The sequence below is a fragment of the Fomitopsis serialis genome (genome assembly GCF_022376445.1).
Source record: "Fomitopsis serialis strain Sig1Antser10 chromosome Unknown B0H18scaffold_45, whole genome shotgun sequence".
Taxonomy (NCBI): domain Eukaryota; kingdom Fungi; phylum Basidiomycota; class Agaricomycetes; order Polyporales; family Fomitopsidaceae; genus Fomitopsis; species Fomitopsis serialis.
The window spans coordinates 51564-72767 of record NW_025955005.1 but is presented as its reverse complement, the minus strand read 5'-3'; the positions used below and the strand labels follow the sequence as shown (position 1 = coordinate 72767).

The following is a 21204-nucleotide window of genomic DNA, read 5'->3' as shown; positions in this document are numbered from 1 at the left end:
CGTAGTTTATTTTCTATTATTCCGGACGGACGACGGAGATGAAGTAATCTGTACCACCTTGTATGATCAATGCACTTATACTAAAAGAGGTCACTGCGTTAAGATAGCCCACCTCGGAGAGTCGCGCCGGATTCAGACCATGGTACAGCCAAAGATAGTCGCTATTGAGGAGGGAGATGATACAAAGAGAACATTGCGCACAAGAGAGGACAAGAGTGGAATGAGGCTATCGCCGTTTGGATTCCCTACGATCGTCCAGTCCAGGGGAACTTCTCCGCTTCCTGCACACGAATATCCATAAGCACCGAGCAGAAGTTCGCCGCAAATCCTATCTGCACGCACCTGCTGCTGCTTCTCTCATCATCTGGGGTTCCCCGGCTCCTCTCCCCTCTATCTTCCCTACTGCTGCCGCCCCCGCCGCCGCCATAATCCAGGCCGTCCACGGCTGGGCGCTCCCGTCGATGTCCCTGTACTTCGTCTTGTTGCGTGGACCGGTGGGGACATTCGGAGGTAACGGCGATGCAGGCCGTGCAGGAACTGTTCGTGATGAAGCACAGTGAGATATGGCAGGAGGGTACGAAGGGTGAAACGCACCGCGGCCGCGAGGTGCGTAGGCTGCTCGTCCGCGTGCGGACATCGTAGGCGGCATTCCACGCCCGCGGAATTGACCTGGCATGGGGCCGCCACCGCGTGTGGGGGTTGGAGTGCTGGTGGGAGCGGGGGTGTGGGTGCCTTCCGCCCCACCGAACATCTGCTGGCCGGGTTGTTGACCCATTTGCTGGCCCATGCTGCTCGGGTCCTGCTAGATAGAAGAGGACCGACATACCAGGACGAAGTGAAGACCAAGGAACGCAAGCGAGCCTCGTCGTCAGAAACCCGTCGCGCGGTCGTAATGCATTGAGCGCACCTGCATGCTGAAGTCACCGCCGCCCATACCCATCATGCCTTGACCTTGACCTTGGCCAGGACCACTGGCACCAGGTCCGAAGCCTTCGCCCATCCCCATCCCGCCCTCTGGGTTCGGTTGCCCGCCAGATCCAGACTGCGCTCCAGGACCTGTGCCGCCGCCCATCCCACCAGCACCCGCGCCCTCTCCCTGCATCATGCCCATCTGCATGCCAGGTCCACCGCCACCACCACCCATGCCCATCTGCATACCAGGCCCGCCACCCATACCCATGCCCATCTCTCCCATGCCCATGCCCATGTCCTGCATCATGGGATTCATCATGGGCATGTTCATCATCTGGCCCATCATGGGGTTCCCGTTCATGTTCATACCTCCGGAAGGCATCATACCACCGGGGCCGCCGCCTCCCCGCCATTCATCATTGCGGTCGACCCTGCGATGACCATGGTGCGGATCTCGGGCGGAAGGTTGCTGAGTTGATCCTCGGGCATGCCGGCGAAGTTCTGTAACGCACAATCGGTACACGTATTGACGGGTAACCAGTGGATGACCTACCAGGACATTATTCTTGAGCACGCTCGCAACCTCTCCCAGCTCCCGCCTTCTGAAGCAATAAGCCTCCCACGAGATTTCATCGAAGCCATAGTTGAACCAGTCGCTGAGATCAGAACCCGGCCTTCGCCATGGTTTGTCTGCAAGCGCGGCAAGGTCAACCTCCAGTATGGATCGTCCGTCAAGTGTACCCGGGATAGCGGGGTTGATGGAAGGGTGCGAGGGAGGTGCTGTAGCAACGGGGAGTGTCGAGGGGTCCGGGCCAGAGCCGTCAGCTTGTTGCTGTCCATCTGCGGTGTTTTGGGAACCGGCGGGGCCAGCCTGGCCTTGACTCGGTCGTGGTGACTGCGCAGATGATGGTTGAGGAGTGGGGAGTTTGGTTAGGGACCCTCGTTCCCGTGGAGTGTACTCCGTTGTGAGTGACGGCGGTGGCGCATCTGTGACTGGCATTAGTGGGTTGGGGCAAGAGGCTTTGGTCAGTGTACGTACGTCGGACAGGTGTACTTGTACTTGCTGTTCTATTTGGTGGTGGCCTTCCATTTTGCTGCCTTCATGAGTGGACAATGGAGTCCGTTTGAACATACGCTATTTCAGTCTCATGATCGACTCACCTGAGATCCAGAGACCGTGAAGGTTGGTCCATAATGATCTCAATGTCCTGGGGAACATCATAAGAACGGTAAAGCCACGAGTAGAGGATGTAACGCACGTCATCGCTCTCTTCCTCTTCCTCCTCCTCTTCTCCACCTCCGCCAGTCTCGGGCTCCTCTTCCTCCTTAGGTTCCGGAGCCTCAGGCGTACCATCTGCATTTTCTGACCCCGCAGCTTCAGCTTCAAGGGTGGCCACTAGGCCTTGCGAAACGGACTGTGTCTGCTCAAGAGATATTCTGGCGCGTACGTGGTTAAGGTCGTTCCACTCTCAGGCAATCATAGACTCACGGCTGTGGCTCTGCGCGCGTTACGCGTTGTTGCAAAAGACATTCGATTGCAACGGAAAGATATACAAGATGTGTTACTCGGCCATATTCGTCCAATGATACCGCAACCCTTACCAGATGTTTCCACGGGCGGTTGTGCTGTTTCCGCGACTTCCTTGGACTCGCCGTAAAGAAAGGCGTCGTCGTCTGAATCCATGTTGAAAGTGAACTATCTTCGAGAGATCCGAGCAGCTCTTTCCTATACGCGCGTAGTTGACAGAAATATGAGTCTTAGGTCGGATGCTTGCCGCCTCACTTGAGTTGCCTTCGCGCTGGCGCAGATGCGACGACTGCAGCGTCGACGTCGGCAAGCGCCCGACGTACACCCGCAACTGAACTCGGGCGCCAAACACGGACACGGAAGGGTGCGGTCACGTGGCGATGTCTGCTCAAAATTCCCCGATCGCGAGTGTCGCACCTCGATCGCCCGGAGTCCTCGCGGAGTGTGCGAGGCGACCTGCTCTCTACATACTGAGTGCTGCTCTGCCTACGACCGCGACAGCACCGTCCGTACAGAACGTACCAAATCCGCCGGACGAATCTAGTGCAACCAAACTCTGCCGCGGTTACATCTACACCCATACGGCTCCGCTACTGGACATCGCACAGAGACATGGGGAAATCTCAGAAAAAGCGTCAGATGAGGCGGCATAATCCCGTGCGCGTACCTGACTCGCATCTACCAAAGGGGTTGGAGGCGGCATCGTCGTCTTCGTCCAGGAAAGAGGCTATTCTTCCAATCTTGCAGAAGGTCAGTCACTTCGCGGTTTCTCTTGGGATAGAACTCACGAATTTATAGATGGAAAGCGTAGATCCTGCAGAACGCAAATGGGCATGCGTTGCAGTGTCTAACCTCATACAAAACGATCCGTCTACTCGACGACTGCTCCAAGGAAAGAACGCCGTAGGGGCGCTGATCAACCGACTTTCAGACAGTGAAGAGGAAGTGGTGGTGGAAGCTGCTGGGTCATTACGGTACGCATCCTCCCCACCTAACAAGATATCCATATCAATGTCTGTTGATGTCGCAATGCAGGAACCTATGCATCGACGGCGGGTTTGACATATGTGCGGAAATGTACAACAAGAACATTCTTACACCCCTCAAATCCTTCATCCCTAAGGTCATATCAGTTCTCCTTCTGACTAGTCTTATTCTTATCTCAAGTTAGATCTCAACGACACTATCTGAATACCTGGAGAACCCTAAGACTGCGCCGGAGAATGCGCAGAAGCTCGTGTACGAATTCGCGGACAACGTCATCACCATTTTATGGTGTCTGTCGTAAGTTGACATTTATAGGAATCTGCGTACGGCAACTAAGAAAGATTAGAGAGACTTCGAACAAGGCCATGAACGCTATCAACCAAATATCCTTGGTTCCGTTCCTCATGTCGTTCTTGGCGTCAAGGGAAAGGCTACCCATCTCAACTGTCACATCCGCAGGTTAGTGGCTGTGCTATTTGTCTGACGAACTACGTCTCACCTCAGTTCGCAAGCTCAATGCCTGTATGTCCTCACTGACGAAAACCCACCGGCCATCGAAGAGGTCCGGTCAAATGCCCCTTACTCTGCCTGTGTTCTCTCCATAGTCCAGTCCAGAGAGGGACTTCCTCAAGCAAATGGAAAGAACAAGGAGGTTGCCGATAACCGAGGTCTCGCGCTCCAAGTCTTGTGCTGTGGTAAGCACTGAGCGCTGCTGGTGATCGTATATGGTCTGAACATTTTGATAGGAATTCTGAGGAATGTTTCCCCGATCCCGCCTCCTTCGGTTGCCGCAACAGTGGATGTTGACCGTGACATTGTTATGCCAACCCTGGAACCCGTCTTATCCTTAATCTCACTGGTCGAGGCGTCACAGCACGCGCAGGAGCATATTGCTAAAGAAGTCCGTTTTTACTACCAGCTTGCTAACCCGTTGACGTCCTGGTCTGACACGCGTGTTACATCTAGGACGCTATCCCCGCACTGGAGAAACTATCGCTAAAACACACACCCAAGTCTGACCACAAGACGCCCTCGGGACTCGAGCTCGAGCGTTTAGAACATAAACTGCGTACGGTGCAGCTGGCGCTCGAGATCCTCACAGGTGTCTGTGCGACGCTGCCAGAGCCTGACTTTGACGTACAAGATGCGGATGGTGAAGCAACCGACGCAGACGGCGACGAGGCGCACGAAGGTCAGTCGTCTATCGATCCTTCTAGGCACTGAAGGCATCGATTTGCCGGCGTTTCACCGCTCGTCGTTCCCTGCTAACCTATTGTGTCTGCCTGTAGATGAAGACATGGACGACGAGCCCGAAGTCGACATGGCGCCCGACAACGAAGCAGCTGTGAAACAACAGAGCGGCTCTAATGCGACAATCTTCCAAACGCTAGTTGCCCCCCTCCTCACACTAATTCAGCCGACACCACTCTCTTTCCCCCCACTCAACGGCCCTTCACCCCATCCGCCGACAACGTCAGCGCTCAGTGCGATCCATGTCAGCGCCCTTGAGTGTCTCAACAACATATTCTTGTCCTTCCGCGGTGCCAAGATCGATGCACCACGTGCCGATCCAGATAGTGGGCGGAGGATCTGGGACTCGGTGTGGCAAGCACTCGGTGCGGTAGGGACCGACATCGACAACCCCGGCCAGGAGCGGCGGCGTGCGACGTGGGAAATCGGCGTCGGCGTGCTCTGGGGCGTGGCAGAAGTTTGGAAAGGCTGCTTGTGCCAGACGAGGCGCACGTCAAGGTGCTGATGCAGCTGTGTGACGCTGCGACCGACGAGGGCGTCAAGGTGAAGTGCATTGGCACACTAGAGTGTCTCGCGCAACATCCAGGGTCTGTCGACGCGAACAGGGTGTGTACCTATTTCTCGCAGCGTGTGCCGTTAGTTAATTTGATATGTTTCTGCGCGCCTCGCAGGTAATAGCGACGTACTTGCTCTCGCTACTCCCACCTTCGCCGTACGCCGACCCCGAGGGAGCCGTTACTCCAGGCTGTCTCGGCGCTCATCGACATCTACTCGGACGAGACGCTGCCGTATGACACAAACTTCAGGCAGGGGCGGTTCCTTGACGCGCTCGTCGGGAGTGTGGAGGGTGTGCGCAAGGCGGTACGCGGCATCGATAGGAAGAAGGAGCGGGAGCTTAGGGTACGGGGTGAGGAAGTCCGCGACAACCTCGTCGCCTTCATCGAATACCGCAGGAGTTTGGGCGTTTGATGCGTGTGCCAGAACCACCGTAACGCGTACTTACGGGGCAGTGTCGTGGTAGGGTCCCGCAGCCAGGTCGTTCCGTGCTAGTACAAATGGATTGAGTTATGTCTTTCCCGACAGTGGGCGGAGCTTTCTCAGCGTCATCTAGCCTACCACGCGAGTTGCGCAAGGAGTCATTCGGCCCCTCGTGAGATCTGTGTCATCTTCCCGTACGTATGTCTGCATGTACAAAGCCCGCCACGTCGTCCGCTAATTATACATGCTTGGTCATGTCCGACTCGAGAGCGACGGAATGTTCGGCCTTGCGAGCGCGTCAAGTCCGCACGGTCGCTGCTCAGTGGTCGGTCGTCTGACAACATGACAAATGCAGCACAGAAGTCACTGTCACTATTCTCCACTCGGGAACGAGAGTCGGACATTTAGTGGGGGAGATTTTGATGGAGCCTAGAAGCTGCATCTTGATGCCGGCTTTCCAGATCGGTGGGCCGTCCTGAGCGGCTGGGACTAGCTGAGACTCCAGTGCCGCGGGCCGTCCAGGAGGAACCAAGGGTTGGGCCGCACGAGGGAGCGGGAGAGATCCCTAGAGGTCGCCCGCACGATCGTTCGGCAAGGGTACGTAAAGAAGCAGTGGGCCGATGATGTCGGAAGTTCGTGTGCCTCCCAAAGGGCCTACCAATGGTCGGCTTGGTACTCTGCGGACGTAGAGCACGCGTGACGCTGACGAGGCCGGCCGAACGCAAGAGACGTGGCATTTAGGAGTAGCCAAGGGTGCACAGGCCTAGGTGAATGAGGACTGTGGCACAGGTCACAGCTGGGTTTGTATTAGTGGAGCCATACTAACCATATGAGTGTAGAGCGTTAAAGGACGAGATGTAAGACTGCATACCTCCGAGGACGTGACAGCGGGCGAGTCGGGATGGCAGACCGTGTACACAGCGGGATAGTGGATAATCCGCAAGACGCATACCTTCCTAACAGAGGTTGTAGCGCTGCGTAGTCGCCCAACTGGAGCAGAAGACTCGGGCGTATAGGGATCGTGGACGGTTGTACGGCAGGGGTTGTAGATAGGGGGATCCTGTCATAGCTAGTCGTAAGTAATGAGATTTGGCAGAGATCCCGCACCACAAACTTTATTCGTGCCTGTCTGTCACGCAGGGAGGTTCCTTAATAGTGGCAGATGTTAGGCAGATGGCAAGTTGCGACCAATAGATTGGCTGTCTAGGTTGAACATTCGTGCGGGCGAGTCGAAAGACGGGCGCTCCAACTTTGAACTCACGAATTGAATTGACTTTTAGAGCGGTAGATCGGGGCATGCGTAGCGAATGTGTGCGGGGTAACACGGTCGCGTATTCCTTGGCATTCTCATGTTCACTGGTCCCCGGCGTGTCTCGTGAAGTGGAGGTGTCCCACCGCACTGGGGCCCCGGTTTGCATATGAGATGCTGTTATCACTGGTACGTAGGTGAATACCATTTCATATGACACTTGTGTTACGCACCAAAGAATGGCTCAGAACTTAGTTGGCCAGCGACTCGTTATTGACCGCCACGAACACGGTCGTCGTCAGTCGACGCGTCGGTGGCGGAGGGCAAGACTCGGTCACGTGCGTAATGACGGACGCGGCACGCGTCGCGGTTCCCACGGTTCAAGCAGCCACTGTCCCGAGTCCGACTCTGTGCTACACCCACTCGCGATCCTCTGTAATAACGTTCATATCGACTGCACTGCAACACCGCTGAAAATGGTAGCGGAAGTCAGTATGCGGCACTTTCCTGATATCTCAGACACTTCGCTCGACCAAGACTTCTCCGAATCCTCCTTCCAAATCCCAATCGTTGGGGGCTCAAATGATCTCCTCATGGACGAGGACAGCATGGACTTCCTGCATAACGCAAACGAGACTCTCAGCACGCCGTTGGCCCCTCGCCATACTCAATCACGCACACGCGCGCCCTTGACTCTGCAAGACCTAACACCAAGATCGACCCGTACGCGGCCAACGCCAGTACGGTCGTCGCTCCGCCCTCGCCCTCGCCCAGCTATTGCGACACCTTTCCGAGCCGCCCTGGCGAAGAATATCTCCGACGCCCTTTGCGAGGATATATCCTCCGCCCCGAGGCAGGATCTATCCTTCCAGATACCTACAGCCGCCGCCCAGGGAACGATTCCCTCCTGGACACACACAATAACTTCAGCCTTTCTGATTGCGCCGACATTACGCTCAGCACCGACCAACAACAACTGTGTTCCGCTTCGCCGGGTCCGCTGACGCTCAGTCAGCTTAGTCCACAGCTCAATGAATCGTTATCCGAACACCCATCGCCTTCGAATTCTCAGCCACGCCAGAACACGCTGCAGCCGAGCTGCCCCAGACTCGTGCTGGGAGCGTATCCACATCCACGGATGAGGTTCAAGGGGCAGAAGCACTTACCATGCAAGGTGCGTGCAGGGTTTATTTCGCGCTAGAAGCCCATTGAGTGCCAATGAATGGATCGCTCAATACTTGGTCTGTTCATCAGCGATACCATCGGAGCCGAAAGTAGGAGAGCAGCATCCCATGCCACATGCAGAACCAGATCAAGCCGCTGCCAAAACGTCGGAGGAAAGTGCGAACTCAATGGCCTCCACGGCCAAGCAAGGCACTAAGAGTGAGAGTGACAGGGTCAAGCGACGGAAGCCGGTGAGTAGTGTACCCATGCTGTTCTGTTGTTCACAGGCGTTCTCATGCTTTTGTGCATCTCCGTTAAGACTGTGCTGCATGGCGGAATCACGAAGACGAAGGCGAAGGTGCCGAAGTCTACAATCGGCGTATCACGGGCGGTCAGCGCAAGGACTGTATCAGTAACGACGACGAAGGCACCGGCGATCACACGTGCGCGATCGCGTGTAAACCCATCGAATGCGCAGAGCAAGCAATTGGCTGCAGCAAACGCCATTAAGCCTGGCGACGCGCACAAGAGTAAAGTGCTTAGCAATGACGGCGGTAGCAGTGCAGTTGGGGGATTGGCTAGCACGCTGATGTCATACGGTCTCCGGCTTGCTGATAGCCATGATCTCGCGAGGTAAGTAGGCTAGTCTGCTTGTGGCGAAGACGATCCTCACAGATGAGCAGCTCAACTTCCCAACAAGCTACCGAGCCCGCACCGGGGACGAAATTGACTGTCACCCCCGCCGTCACCGCGTCAACATCAAAACCTACGGGCCCGACACGCCCGGTACAGATGCGGATGCGGATGCGGGAGTAGGTACGGATGCATCGGAGGGACAGGGCCAGGTCGAGCGGCCTGTATCCCGATCCGCGTCCCCGGAGGCATATCGCGATACCGATCGACGCACTGATTTGCCGCTCACGCTCTCCCAACTGTCGCCTACCAAAGATGCCCCGGCGCCTGCGCGTCCCCGCCAGGGTCGGGCACCCGCGCGGCCGCCCTCTCCTACACGTCCGCCGACGAAGCGCCCGCAATCAGCTACCTCCTCGGGGGCAGCTTCATCTTCGCAGAATAAGCGCAGCAAGACTGAACGCGATCCGGAGCAAGAGACGCGTGCGAGGGCCTGGAGCTCGTCATCGCAGAGGTCACAGGAAGGACGGGGAAGGGCTCCAGGCGCGCGGGGTGCCAGTCGAAGCCGGGCTCCTCCACCCTCGAACGTACACGTACGGCACCCGTCTGCAGATCAAGCTGCGAAGGCGAAGACCGGCGCGTGTGCGAGTCTAAACGCGAGGGAGAGGGCAGCGTCCGGACCTTCGACTTCTCGATCGTCAGCGAACGCCGAAGAGGACGGGAAGAGCGCCGTGCCCAGACAGCTGACGGACACGCGTAGTGGGGCGGACGCGATCGCGGGCGGGAGCAGATCAGGGGGCCCAACCACCTCACGCGACTCGCACAAGCAGAACCGAACCACGGATGGGAAAGCGCGGCCGCCAGCGTCGGCGGAGGGGGACACGCGCACGGGCCCACGCCGACCTTCGAGCGACCGGTGAGTCCCGCTGTTCATCGCATCGCATCTAGCATCTCTGCACGTCTGCAGCAGCAGGCCTCCGGTGCTTGCGCGCTCCAGGCCTGCAGAGCTGACAGACGTTTCCGCGCGATCGCATCTTGCGTGCGAACGACAAGGTCCGAATGAATGCTCATACACCGTTCTCCCTCCTCCTCCCTTCCCTGCCCGCTTCGCGCCCCCTTCTCGCAATTTAGGCATCGGCGCTTCCGCCCGCGAAACCGACGAAGCCGATCGAGTTCCACTTCCACTCTGACGCGCGGATAGAAGCGCGCAAGGCCGACTTCGAGAAGTCGGCTGGCGGTGGTACTGGCAGCATGGGCCACAGCAAGTCGCGGTCACATGCGCAGCTGCCCATCCCCGACTTCAAGGCGATGCACGCCGCGCAGGAGGCCGCGCACGCCGCGCGGCGCGAGCACATCGTGCCCGTGGTGCCGCAGGAGGTCGGGTTCCCGACGGATGTCCGCGCGAAGGAGCGCGAACGGTTCGACGAGGCGCGCCGTGCGCGTGAGCGGGAGATTGAGGTGCAGATGGAGGAGCGCCGGCGGCTGAGGGAGATCGAGGAAGAGAAGGAGATCAAAGAACTGCGGAGGCGCGCCGTGCCGAAAGCGAACGAGGTCCCGGAATGGTATGCGGACGCGCCGAAGAGGACGGGCAGGGCGAAGTCGTAATAATTCCCCGGGGGTGTGATCACGATCGGACGACGGCCGGGCCAAGACGTCGGGTCTGGGGCTCTGAGGTGGTTTGTACGTGATAGAGGACATGCTGGGCCGGTGCGTGCGTCCCCGTGTACAGTACGTCTGGTGTGTTGGTGTCTCGCTGCCCGTTTGGGCTGTGTATGGTCGCACAGCATCTCTGCTGGTTCATGATTCGTCTCTTCGCTCGCCAGTCGCCAACGCCCAATGTGGACGCGTCTTCACACTGCGCCGCATGTGATCAGCGTCACCGGGTCTGCAGGAGCTCGCAGTCGTTCGAGTCGACGACTCGACGCAACGGGTGCCTCACAGGGCGGGTACTGTATGCTCCCTGACAACCTGACGAGAGCGAGCGGCACCACGCCCTCGGAGACTGCATGTTCGTCAGATCTCAGGCGTCAGGCTGGCGAGGGCCGCGCTGCGGATTGGTTGAACGCAAACAAAGCAGTGAACATGAGATCGCACTACGTGTGAGAGCCAAAGATAACTCCTGCCTCGCGGAATCCTCGTGTAGGCTGCCTCTGCTACGTGCGAGGTGTAAAGTCCGATTGCTGTGCGCGATGCGCCCCTGCTCTGGCTCACACAGCGTCTCCCGCAGGCGTCTTGTGGTATTCGAGTCCGGGTGGGCAGCGCCGCGAGCTGGGTCTTTGGTAAAGATGCATCGGCAGTCTGGACGTGCCGTGGGTGTGAAGGAGGGACGGGGTGGGCAGGCGCCGCCGTCTTACGTCCGTGAGCAGTAAGCACCGCGTTGCTGGGCGGTCTGGGAGTGGGACCCTGCCTCTGTGCAGACGTGCGAAGGTTCGTAGGAAGGTGCAGGTACTCGAAGCAGGGCTAGGGCTGCGCCCGTCAAGTACGGCCAACCTTCTAGGACGCGTCTTAGTGCGGATCGAGCGCAACCATGTCACAGATTGCATCCGGGGTGATATAGTGCGGGCTGCTAAGTAGGTGTGCTCTAACCGAGAGTAGCAGGAGGATCCCCAGCGCGAGCGGCATGATCAGCCGTCATGGCGTGGCCCATCACGAATCAAGATACGGGGGGCAGGCGGTTCCTTGGATTATGAAGGCACGGACGACGCGTGGGATCGCGCACCGGGCGAGCTGCGGCGTGATGCGCGTATGATCCGTGCGCTTCTCTGCTAGTGCGGACGGACACAACGGCGGGCGGGAACATTCAGCCTGCCCCAGAAACGAGGGGGCAGTCGGGCGCGCGGACGTAGCGGGGCGGGGTGCGAACTCGTGCGGGAGCCCTGGGCTGCGCCTGCCTGCGACGGCGATCGTGTCTGCAGCGCGGGCCACCATCAGCGAATGGCAGTCCGAGAAGGGCGGGAAGCGGGAAGCGGGCAAGGGGCGCTGCGCCACGGCGCGAGGCGCGCGTGGGCCGCATACGGCAGCGAACATGCAGGGCGACGGGTGACAGCCGCAGGACGCTGTGGCCTGATCGCGACGAGAGGAGGCAGACGTCGTTCCACGTGCGGAAAGAAGGTTTGTGGGTCCACCGCGGTCCAGCGCTTGGTGCGCCTTCGCAGCAGGCCGCGCGGTCCAGACCGTCGCCGCCGCCCAGCATCCCATCACGCACAACGCCTGCAGCCCCTGCCGTCATCGCCCCTGTCCGCTCGGCGATGCGGCTCAGGGCCAGCGGCGTCACAGGCGGACACTAGCGGGCTACTCACTGCAGAGGGCGCCGACTCATCCAGCGCATAAACGCTGATGCTGACTGGCAGGGATCCTCGCGCGCCGCGCCCTGAAGAGCCTCAGGCAGAAGACAGCAACCAGCAGCTAACTGGGTTCGCGCGCATCAGCCCGGAGTAGCGGACGTAAATTCGCACAAGGGCGAGGCAGTCGAGGCGAGTCGAGACTCACCAAGGCCCGAAGACGCGTACGGCAGCGCATACGCAACCGGGAGGCGGGCACCGACGGTCAATGTCGTACCGTAAGAGCCACCCCGGCAAGGTAACGGGTTACTGCAACCTTCGCAGTGGGTCTGTCACGGCGGTGATGCGGCTCTCCTGGCACTGGTAGCCACGGCCATGGAGGACTCCTGCGTGCTTCGAACGGGCGGAGCCCGCCCCAGAATGGTTCTGGGTGAGCTGAGAGAACTCGAGAGCGAGCATCTTGTGGAAATACATCGTAGCGCACCGCGTATTCGCAGCGGTTATCCGATAGACAGAACGAGACGGCCATCGCACGTACTTACGCTGACTGTACGCCGCTCATGACTTCATGACGAGAGGGAAGCCTGCACGACGCACGTACACACGCGCCCGGACACGGAAGGTTGGAGAAGGTTAGCTCAGCCTCGAATAACGTTAACGCGCGGGTACGATCGAATAAACAATTAGACAAATTTGCTTCAGACAAGCTGAAAGTTACCGCATGGGCGGCCGAGTAGAGCACCCTCCCTGGGCTCGGAGCGCGCGTAGCGCAGCCCCGTTACGGTGCAGCGTACGTACTCGAGGGCGGCGCGCCGGTGAATTGCCCGCAAACGGCACGCCCTGAGTGGACGTGATCGTGAGCTGAAGGTGTCCACCGCCGGGCGCCACAGCTCGCGATCGTACGTGAGCAGCTGCCGGTGGGAGCGAGAAGGCCTCGGAGCAGACCATGGGCTGCAGCGGGGGCCCGGCAGGACGGCCCTGGGGTCGCACGGCAGTGCTCGACGGGGAACGTGCAGGTGGATAGATGGATGGATTACGGAGGGCAGACGCGGACAATTGGGAGAGCATAGCATTCGCGGGCATGCCGCAGCGTGAATGTATCATCAGCTATCGAACGATCACGAAACGGCGGTGGGGATGTGGGCGGCAACGGTTGGTGGACGGACAGCAGTGCAGGGACGCGCGGGCGTGGTGGAGGTGGCCCACAACGGAAGGCGGGCGCTGTGCTCGGGTAGGGACAATGGACGCTCGCGTAGCGAGGCGCTGCGAGGGAGGGAAGGAGTGGCGGGGACGGTGGACGGATGCGGGGAGGCAGGCGGCGAACACGCGCAGGCCACGATCGCTTCGCAGCCACATCGAGTCACGCCGGCGGGCGCTGCCCCGGAGGCGTGTGGCCCGTGCAGCACCTGCCGGAAATAGCTTAGGCACACGCGGGGCGACCCAAGAGATCGGGTCCCGATTAGGGTTAGCGCGATCCGAGGATAAGTTGGTTATTCGAATCATCATCATATCACCGCAACGAGTGGCACTCCCTCTGTGTCACCGGCCTTGTCACGTCGCGCCGTGCACCTGCCCACCATGGCGCCGTCACGCTGGCCACCTCCCTCTGCAGCATAAAAGCTGCCTCTCCTCCGCCAAGGTTCCCATCCATCCCACCGGGAACGCGTTTAGCCCCAGCGATCTACTCCCACTTGCCTCCGAGCGACCATCCGTGCCTTGCCCTGCCTCGACGACCTTGTCCTCGCGATCATCCTCACCCTCGTCCTCACCGACACCCACCTCGCTCACGAGCCACCCCCGTCGCGCTCCCAACCGCCACTATGCACTCGACCTCCATGGCGCCGCGCTCACATACCCGCTGCACTCGCTCGACCGCGCACCAGCGACCATCCGCGGAGACGACCCCCGTCTGCCACCGCGCGAACGACCAGTCCACGCCCGTGAACCACAACGCGCCCCAGTGCTGCCACTGCGGCTGGCGAGGGGACCACGCGCCAACGTGCCCCTTCAAGTGATTGTGGCCGCTGTGCCCTGTACTACCATCGTCCCGTCTCCTGTGAGTGCCCGCGCCTTCCCTCGTCGTCGTGTGTGGGCAGCCACACTAACGCGACGCGACGTCTCCCCCTCGCAGGTCTGTGTCATACCATAATATTGTCGCCTGTCGTCGATCTCGCCATGTTGTCATTCGCACCCGATCCCGCAGCATCTTGTATCAACACCATCGCCGCGCACTGCAAGCCATGCGCCGGCCCGTATCTTATTCGCCCCACGTATATTCACGCGCATTGTAGGAGGTGTAATTGGATGGACGGAAGGAAAGCGGAGGCGGGGAGAGCTGATGCTAATGAGCGTGGTTGTACATACCCCCATCCATGTATTGTGAACACTCCAATCCACAGTCGTCTCGCACTCACTCCCTATGCGCGATGCAGCCCGCGGTGGCATTTAGACGAACAGTGAGCAGCGCGGTGAGTGTAAATCTTCGTTGTTGTCTGTTTCGCAGGTACGCAGCCCGCGCCGAAGTCCGCACTCGCGTGTGGCCCGTGTTTGTGGCAAGATGCTGTGATCTTATCTCCAGGAACGGATCCGGCGTAACGTTATCATGACGTCGCGCACGCGTTCCCCGCATTCCCTCACGGCGCGCGTGTGCTCTCGGCGGGCTGCCTCTCACCGCCGCCTCCGAGCCCCCGCCGCCGTGCCGTCTCCTTCCCACCCGCCAAGGCCCGTCCTCCGACACGCCTGCCCGCAGCGCTGCCGGACGCGCCGCCGCGCCCGGCCATCCATCGATGCATCGCCGCCAGGCCATGGGATGCGTTGGCCCCGCGTCGCCATAACGATCGTCGCGACTCCCTGACATATCCCTTATGTCTCGGATGCGACGGAAGTCCTGGAGCGCCCGCCGGAGAAACGTCCTCCTCGACCTCGGATCGCACATTCCGTCCGCGCCGAAGCACTGGCTCGCGCCCGCGCAGGCTGCCTTTGTTCCAAATCTGTGCCCAACTGGCCTCTCCGACGCCCCGCCAGCGCGCGCGCACGGCGTGAACACTTCACCCCGCACTCAGCTGACCGCCGTGCTCGCCCCACCCCCCACGTGAACGCCTCTCCTGCGGACGCTTGGGTCTTCCACGGCAAATGCGCTCAGGTCGCATCGAAAGTTGGCCGCTGCCGCATCGATGGGCAGCCCGCGTCCGTCCTTTCTGTCTCTCGCACTTCTGCTCGCTTACGCACGTCTGATGCGATAACGATGTGTACGTCGTCCACCGTCCACGGAGCGGGGCAGCGGGGCCACAGTCAGCACCCGCCAGCCCCGGCGTTCTTTGCCTCCGCTTCAACAGACTGTGGGCAGATTGAGATCAGCTGTATCAGCGTATCAAGGAGGATCAAGGCAACATCAAGGACTGTCCTTGGACGAGCGCCGCACCAAGTGCCGGATGTCGGTACACCAACGTAGCCTTGGATGCATGCCAGCCTGAATGCCGGTGCTGCACCGGCCGGAGACACACACAATAGAGTGGATGATGCAGCCCATCTCCCATCTCGTCCGCTCTGCACAGCCCACAACGTCGACGTCTCGTAGGTTGTCTTCCCACTCCACATACGCACACCCGTCCAACGTTGTCAAATTGAATGCTAATTGTCACCTGGGCGGGAGCAGCGCCCGTACAGTATATACAGTATCGCCCGGCGGCGCGACTCCGCACACCATGGCGCGCGGAAAGCTTAACACTCAGAAACTGCTGGACGTGCGGCCATGCGGCCCAGCCGCAGTTGACGCAGCCCCTCACGAGCCTCGCACCCCGCTCCATCGCCCCGCGCATCGTGCTCGCCCCAGCCTTCGCAATCACTCTGCGAGAGACCCACGGAAACGCGGCAGGGCAGATCCGCAGAACGGTACACACGAGCGATGGCCTGGGAACCCGCGCTGCACCGGCGTACCTAGACACCGTGCGCAAGAGGACGGTAGCCTGCAAACGAGGCAACGCGAGCCTGATCTGCGGATGGCCCGCTGGGACGTCTGTGGATGACGGACGTCAAGAGAGTTCTGAGCCTAACGGGCTGCCTGCAGCCTTCTCGCGCGCCGGACACTCGCCGGCCGGCTGCCCGGGGACGCATCGTCGAGCTTCCTGGGCCAGCGGAGGTCTTCGCGGACGCCACATTCACACACAGGGGAGGCGAAACGTCCCGTGGAAGGCGAAGCACGGCTCTGGCCGCACGTCGTGCGTCGAAGCCCGGAAGCGGAGGGGCCCTGGGGCCACCGCGTCCTTCGACGCGCATGACCGTCGACGCACGCACGGACGCTCCCAGAAGCGCTGCACGGCGCGCGAGTGCTGCTGCACGTAACGCGAAGGCGAGCTCGGGCCTGGCGGCTGTGGCCCGGTTCTTTCGCCGTGGGCCCCGCAGCCTCTGCACCCGTGCGGGCGATTCTGCGGCCGGGCGGGGGCCTTCTATCTTGGGTCGCCGCGTCGGGGTCGTCCTGCCGCTTATAGGGCGCCCTTCTGCAGACTGCACGGTCGGTGCGTGTCGCGTGGGCCCGCGAGCCCTGGCGACGTCTTCTGCACGGCGTACGTCCCCGCTCTTCTGCTCTCTGGCCTGCTCTCGTCGCGCCTCGTCCTGCCTGTCTGCCCGAGGACCCCGCAAGCCTTGGCTTGGAACGTGCGATGATGGGGATGGGTAGAGCATCAGTAATCTGTCGCATCCACTCGCAGAATACGTACGTACGTACGTCGTCGCTCGCGCTTCGGACCCGTCAAATCCGCGCAATACAGTCCCGGGGTCAGTACGCACCACTGCATTGCATTGCATCAGTACTAGTGCCCGCGCACGATACATATGGAGGATACCTCATGAGCCCGTCAGTGGGGTGCCGTGCCGGGATCCTGTCCCTATGTAGACGGGTCCACTGGGATTTGGATGTAGGACGCATCTCCGGGTGCTATGGCTGAATGGAGATGACTCGGAGGAGGGATCATGTGGCGTTGAACTTCACCGTGAAGAGGACCCGGGCAGACAGCGGCTTGTATGCTGGGCTGAAGCATAGCGAAGGGCATGATTAGCCCTACTGAGGTTGTGTCGCGAATCGACCATTGAAGTGACGAGGGGATATGCACAGGATCGGTTTTGGGTCTTCAACTTTCTTGACGCAGTGGAGACGCGCGTGGTGGATGGAGGCGCTTAAGTCGTATTCGGCGTTTTACGTCGAAATACCGTGTGCTCTTCAAGATCGAACAACGTAGACGCAATAAGGCATGTCCAAAACATCTTGCCAAAAATCCATGTGCGTGTCCATTGAGTGGGCGTCGTACAGTAAGGAGATCAGTCGCGATTTTTTTCTGATCAAGCCATTCCCGGATTTTCCTGGTTCCCCGACATACTGTGCAAGACTGTGCAGCGACCAGCACTCACACTGCCAAAAACATGGTCTCAGAAGGTTTATATCAGCTGTAAGTAAGATATGGCGATTTTTCCAGGTCATTGGACTTCCCGGACGATGCACTGAAGTCTGCTGTCTCAACTTTCAAGGACTTGGTAGCTCAAGCCGTTGATGCAGCGTATGAACACTGTGTACGCCGTTTCATTCATAGCAACTTGACGCAGTGGAAGCGTGCGGGGCTCATATCACGTGATACCCCGAAGTCCCTGGATCGAAACCAGGAGTTGCTAGCATTGTATTTTTCTCTTTCAAAGGCGATTTTTTGAGCACGGAGAGTAGGCGTCTGTCTTGGGTCACGTGGTAAGGAGGAGGTGCGCGCTCGGTGTCCACAATAGGAATCCCCGAGCCTACCCCGTTGCTCTACTCTACTGTCTCCACATGGGTCTCTACAGGATCTCTAAGTACTGCTGGCAGCTGCTACAGTATTCTCTGGGTCGACCCAACCGCGATGTCCACTGGCCCGACGGACTCATCAATGCCGATGTCATGGCGAGCCATCACTGAGAAACCATACCTCAAGCCCGCAATACAATCAGTCGCACACTCGACGACCCAGCTGCTGACAGGCTCGACCGTCGCAACGCCACACTTCTTACGTCTGCAGACCTATAGTCTCTGCAGTGGGAAGCCGTTCTCGATATGACTTGGTTCTCCCATGTCCTGGCCAAGTTACCAGCAACTGCGGCGTGCGCCGCCTAGGTTCCTGTCACACCTCGGTTGAACCACACGCTATTTCAACGGTTCTACGTCAGGCTCGACTGCGCCACGCAGACTCTCAGCCTCAAGCTTGTTCGTAGGAGACGCGCTCATGCAGCCGCCCAATGGCAACAAGGGCTCAAGTGCTGGAACCCGCATCACAAGGAAGGGACCCGCGATTCCTTAGGCTCTCCTGGATATTGCCGGCCGCGAGAGGAATTGCAACTGTCCACTACAAATCCTGACGCCACTACGCTATCTTCCACTTCACTCGGAAGATATCATCCTTGCAGGGTCTCTGGGCGAGCCGCCTGGTGTGGGGACGTATGTACGGCCAGGGTCTTCCACTCAACTTCCACTTCTCCCGACTCGGCCTCGTGCGTATGGACAGCGAAGCACGAAGTATCAGACACCCGCAGGACTTCGCCTCGGGGAGTAAAGTGGCTCGACCCGTTCAGTGCTGTAATCCCGTCGTGGACTCGCGGGGCGCTGGAAGCTGGCCCGCATATAGCACGTCCGCGATGGAGGCGTGCGGCGAGTCTGTTGGTTCGATTCCGCGATCGCGACATGCCTGGGTGCGAGGTTAACTTTGTCTCTGACAGATACGATACGATGGGCGGAGATGACTGCTATCTGTGGACGGTGAGAGGTGCACTTTCGAACCACCGAGGCGTCAAGCAAGTCGCTCGTACGACATTGCCGTGAACCTTGCACGTCGTCGTGAGTCATATCGTTGCGTGAGTCTCGACGCGTCCGCGGCCCTGATCAAGAGAGTTCGCGTGTTACGGAGTTCGTACGTACAGATCTCGCTGCGAACATGTAGCTGTTCAGTGTCACCGATGTCCACGGTCTCGAGCTGACGGCGCACGTTACAGACCGAAGACGTTCGAAGAGTAAGGGCGCGGCTTAAGTGACATGTCTTCTATGTTTACGTCTTCTATATTTACGTGCCTTCTATTGCGCTGACCTTCTGCCTGGCAGATTGAATCATCATTCAGGCTGGTCGGTGCTATCGCCAGTGGCCACTCAACACGTTTGTTAGTCCCGGCCTTGGGGGACAAGCACGCCCACACATTGTGTATCCGCTTCTTTCAGCCCTGTCATCGCCGGAGAAGTTGACTCGCCGTTGTGTTCTGCAGCTCAGCATCACAGAATACAAGGATGTGGCGGAATGTATGCGGGTTCCCACAGATTCAATATGTCGTTGTTCCCCGCTGGAAGTACTCTGACACGTGCGTCCGTCGTTCATTATACCCAAGCAGCATCTGCGGACCCTCCAATCCGGAGACAACACGAGCTTCTCACCGTCCCTGATTGTCGCTCTTCTCAAGCCCAGCAGCTATCGGCCGGTCACACTATCCACGTATTCAATCGGACTCACTGTCACTCACATGATGCCGCTGTAGATTCAGGCCAATCCTTCCCCTGACCGGCATGTGCATGAGCGCCGGCGCGCGAGTCTAGGGGCTACGGTTGCGCTCAAGGGCGCCGCTGAGCAAGATGATATGCGGTCAGCAGGTGCTGGTGTCCGATTGCGAGCGCCATTGATCCTCCCCGCGTTAACATGGCATGGTGAAAGAAGGTGAGTAGGGGCCCTTGATCTCTGTATTTCGGTGACTAGAGTACTAGGCAGGTGGCTTAATGAACTCTGCTCCTTTGTGCAATCCACCTGTCTGAAGTAGATGCACGGAACAGCGCACACAACGCAATTGTTCGGCGTCTTCCACAAGTCGTCACTGCGGAGTATCAGCGTCACTTGTGACAACAGCGGCGTCAATCCCGACGTTCACGGCAGCGCGATAAACGCGAGAGTACGTATGTTAATTAACCATGCCGTGACAGTGCAGTCGGACGCCCACAGACTATGTGACCGCGCGTAATCCCGCCCATGTCGGACCCGACATGTCCCTGATGGTCTTCTGCAGCTAGGCACCACGTCTTCCTCATGCCTATGTCCTTGAGGAAAGTGCGAAACGAGGATGTAACTCGTCTCGCCGCTATCTGGATGCATTGCGGGGCCCTAGATAGACTTCGGGAATTGCGGAGAGAATTCAAGGGTCCACGTCTTGTCGGGCGTCAGTGTCTCTCGCAGGGACCGGTGGGTCGCCAATTGGATTACAATGTCGCGAGTGCAGCTTAATTGACACTCACCACACAGCTTCTCAAACTCGATCTCCCTCTTCATTCGACGAAGGCGCGGATGCGTATCTACGCCACTCCCGAGTGCTCGGATAGTGGCTACAGAGGCCCTCCCTGCAACCCGTCGGCTGAGAGGAGGTATCGCCTCCCGCTCGAGTATACTACTAAACCCGTCGGGATTATCCTGCTTGATAGAGGAATCAGTCTTGCTGACGAAGCGTATTCGTAAGTGATGCAGCCCGGACACACGTAACCTGCTTACAGTATGCAGACTCGCAGACTCGCAAGAGTCGCAATGGATCACACAAGCGGCCTCTTCGGGCTCCTGGATTACTCTTGATATGGAGATGCCGGCGACATCGGTGGATCGGGCACTGCGAGCGTCCCCGCAAAAGCTGTGCTGGACATCGAATTTGACAATCCCGAATTTGTCGGTGCACTAGTGATGCGCCACTAGCTATTCAGGTCGCCAGATGCATGGGACATAGGCTCAACTACACTCGGGTATGACGAAGATTCGAATTCTTCAAGGCCGCCGTCCTCGTGTCAGAAGCGGCCTGTGAAATGCTGCGGCGATGATCAACGCCGCTCAGGGTACGCCATTTCAATCTGTGTATACGAATTCTTTTCGCTAAGTACAATGCGCAGTGTAGTTGCTTCCCACTCTGGTTTTCAGAGCGTCACCTGCGGCACTCATCAGGTTCTGCAACCCTAGTCACCCGTCACAAGCCGCAATCTGGGGTGCGCAGATCGAGCACAAGCGGCCGCAGGAATAGCACGCGCATAAGGTTAAGGAAGAGACTCGGTGTGTACACTCGCGGACGGCCTTCGGAGTGCGCGCACATGGGGTCGACAGCAGATTGCTTCGGTGCCTGATATCGTCCGTGCGATCCTGACTGCCGTCATGTCATGATGCTGGATCGTCCGGACGCTGAGCCTGAACAGCAGATGCATTGCC

At 59.1% G+C, this 21204-nt stretch overlaps 9 protein-coding genes and 1 non-coding gene across 10 annotated transcripts; 5 read left to right on the top strand and 5 right to left on the bottom strand.

The window, feature by feature from the left end:
* Positions 1–16: 16 nt before the first annotated feature.
* Positions 17–2761, bottom strand: B0H18DRAFT_1105243 (uncharacterized protein; the record flags this gene model as incomplete). Its single annotated transcript, XM_048032644.1, has 13 exons — positions 2515–2761; positions 2402–2411; positions 2172–2349; positions 2074–2120; positions 1952–2010; positions 1466–1905; positions 1300–1413; positions 908–1210; positions 595–802; positions 343–537; positions 202–281; positions 113–161; positions 17–48 (listed from the first exon to the last, which is right to left on the bottom strand). Exons 1-13 carry the CDS (start codon positions 2594–2596, stop codon positions 17–19), a joined length of 1797 nt encoding a protein of 598 aa, XP_047892056.1. The 5' UTR covers positions 2597–2761.
* Positions 2762–2893: 132 nt separating this feature from the next.
* On the top strand, positions 2894–5878 carry B0H18DRAFT_1014246 (ARM repeat-containing protein). Its single transcript, XM_048029142.1, has 11 exons — positions 2894–3190; positions 3239–3414; positions 3476–3563; positions 3612–3724; positions 3774–3886; positions 3940–4122; positions 4174–4328; positions 4394–4619; positions 4717–5135; positions 5165–5313; positions 5407–5878. Exons 1-11 carry the CDS (start codon positions 3053–3055, stop codon positions 5645–5647), a joined length of 2001 nt encoding a protein of 666 aa, XP_047892055.1. The 5' UTR covers positions 2894–3052; the 3' UTR covers positions 5648–5878.
* A 1460-nt stretch (positions 5879–7338) lies between these two features.
* On the top strand, positions 7339–8163 carry B0H18DRAFT_1014239 (uncharacterized protein). The gene is made up of 2 exons (XM_048029141.1): positions 7339–7883; positions 7978–8163. The coding sequence occupies exons 1-2, from the start codon at positions 7499–7501 to the stop codon at positions 8115–8117; spliced, it is 525 nt and encodes a 174-aa protein (XP_047892054.1). The 5' UTR covers positions 7339–7498; the 3' UTR covers positions 8118–8163.
* A 1426-nt stretch (positions 8164–9589) lies between these two features.
* On the bottom strand, positions 9590–10595 carry B0H18DRAFT_456632 (uncharacterized protein). The gene has a single exon (XM_048038171.1). The coding sequence runs from the start codon at positions 10484–10486 to the stop codon at positions 9827–9829; it is 660 nt and encodes a 219-aa protein (XP_047892053.1). The 5' UTR covers positions 10487–10595; the 3' UTR covers positions 9590–9826.
* Position 10596: 1 nt separating this feature from the next.
* Positions 10597–11207, top strand: B0H18DRAFT_456640 (uncharacterized protein). Its single transcript, XM_048038172.1, has one exon. The coding sequence runs from the start codon at positions 10706–10708 to the stop codon at positions 11066–11068; it is 363 nt and encodes a 120-aa protein (XP_047892052.1). The 5' UTR covers positions 10597–10705; the 3' UTR covers positions 11069–11207.
* Positions 11208–12601: 1394 nt separating this feature from the next.
* Positions 12602–13344, bottom strand: B0H18DRAFT_456628 (uncharacterized protein). Its single transcript, XM_048038170.1, has one exon. It carries the CDS (start codon positions 13082–13084, stop codon positions 12695–12697), a length of 390 nt encoding a protein of 129 aa, XP_047892051.1. The 5' UTR covers positions 13085–13344; the 3' UTR covers positions 12602–12694.
* A 61-nt stretch (positions 13345–13405) lies between these two features.
* Positions 13406–14393, top strand: B0H18DRAFT_1014219 (uncharacterized protein). The gene has a single exon (XM_048029140.1). The coding sequence runs from the start codon at positions 13801–13803 to the stop codon at positions 13993–13995; it is 195 nt and encodes a 64-aa protein (XP_047892050.1). The 5' UTR covers positions 13406–13800; the 3' UTR covers positions 13996–14393.
* A 798-nt stretch (positions 14394–15191) lies between these two features.
* B0H18DRAFT_456604 (uncharacterized protein) lies at positions 15192–15899 on the bottom strand. The gene has a single exon (XM_048038169.1). The coding sequence runs from the start codon at positions 15796–15798 to the stop codon at positions 15361–15363; it is 438 nt and encodes a 145-aa protein (XP_047892049.1). The 5' UTR covers positions 15799–15899; the 3' UTR covers positions 15192–15360.
* B0H18DRAFT_456589 (uncharacterized protein) lies at positions 15747–17125 on the bottom strand. Its single transcript, XM_048038168.1, has one exon. It carries the CDS (start codon positions 16808–16810, stop codon positions 15917–15919), a length of 894 nt encoding a protein of 297 aa, XP_047892048.1. The 5' UTR covers positions 16811–17125; the 3' UTR covers positions 15747–15916.
* Positions 17126–17560: 435 nt separating this feature from the next.
* B0H18DRAFT_t115 lies at positions 17561–17641 on the top strand. The gene has a single exon. It is a non-coding gene; the product is annotated as a tRNA-Met (tRNA).
* Positions 17642–21204: the final 3563 nt, after the last annotated feature.

Coding starts and splice junctions, on each gene's coding strand:
- B0H18DRAFT_456632 (XM_048038171.1), bottom strand. CDS start 10,486: ATGCTGTGCGACCATACACAGCCCAAACGGGCAGCGAGACACCAACAC.
- B0H18DRAFT_1014246 (XM_048029142.1), top strand. CDS start 3,053: ATGGGGAAATCTCAGAAAAAGCGTCAGATGAGGCGGCATAATCCCGTG. Junction 3,415..3,475: donor GAAGCTGCTGGGTCATTACG/GTACGCATCCTC, acceptor GTCGCAATGCAG/GAACCTATGCATCGACGGCG. Junction 3,725..3,773: donor ACCATTTTATGGTGTCTGTC/GTAAGTTGACAT, acceptor AAGAAAGATTAG/AGAGACTTCGAACAAGGCCA.
- B0H18DRAFT_456604 (XM_048038169.1), bottom strand. CDS start 15,798: ATGCGCGGGGCGATGGAGCGGGGTGCGAGGCTCGTGAGGGGCTGCGTC.
- B0H18DRAFT_1014239 (XM_048029141.1), top strand. CDS start 7,499: ATGGACGAGGACAGCATGGACTTCCTGCATAACGCAAACGAGACTCTC. Junction 7,884..7,977: donor AGCACCGACCAACAACAACT/GTGTTCCGCTTC, acceptor TCGAATTCTCAG/CCACGCCAGAACACGCTGCA.
- B0H18DRAFT_456640 (XM_048038172.1), top strand. CDS start 10,706: ATGTTCGTCAGATCTCAGGCGTCAGGCTGGCGAGGGCCGCGCTGCGGA.
- B0H18DRAFT_1014219 (XM_048029140.1), top strand. CDS start 13,801: ATGCACTCGACCTCCATGGCGCCGCGCTCACATACCCGCTGCACTCGC.
- B0H18DRAFT_456589 (XM_048038168.1), bottom strand. CDS start 16,810: ATGTATCGTGCGCGGGCACTAGTACTGATGCAATGCAATGCAGTGGTG.
- B0H18DRAFT_456628 (XM_048038170.1), bottom strand. CDS start 13,084: ATGATACATTCACGCTGCGGCATGCCCGCGAATGCTATGCTCTCCCAA.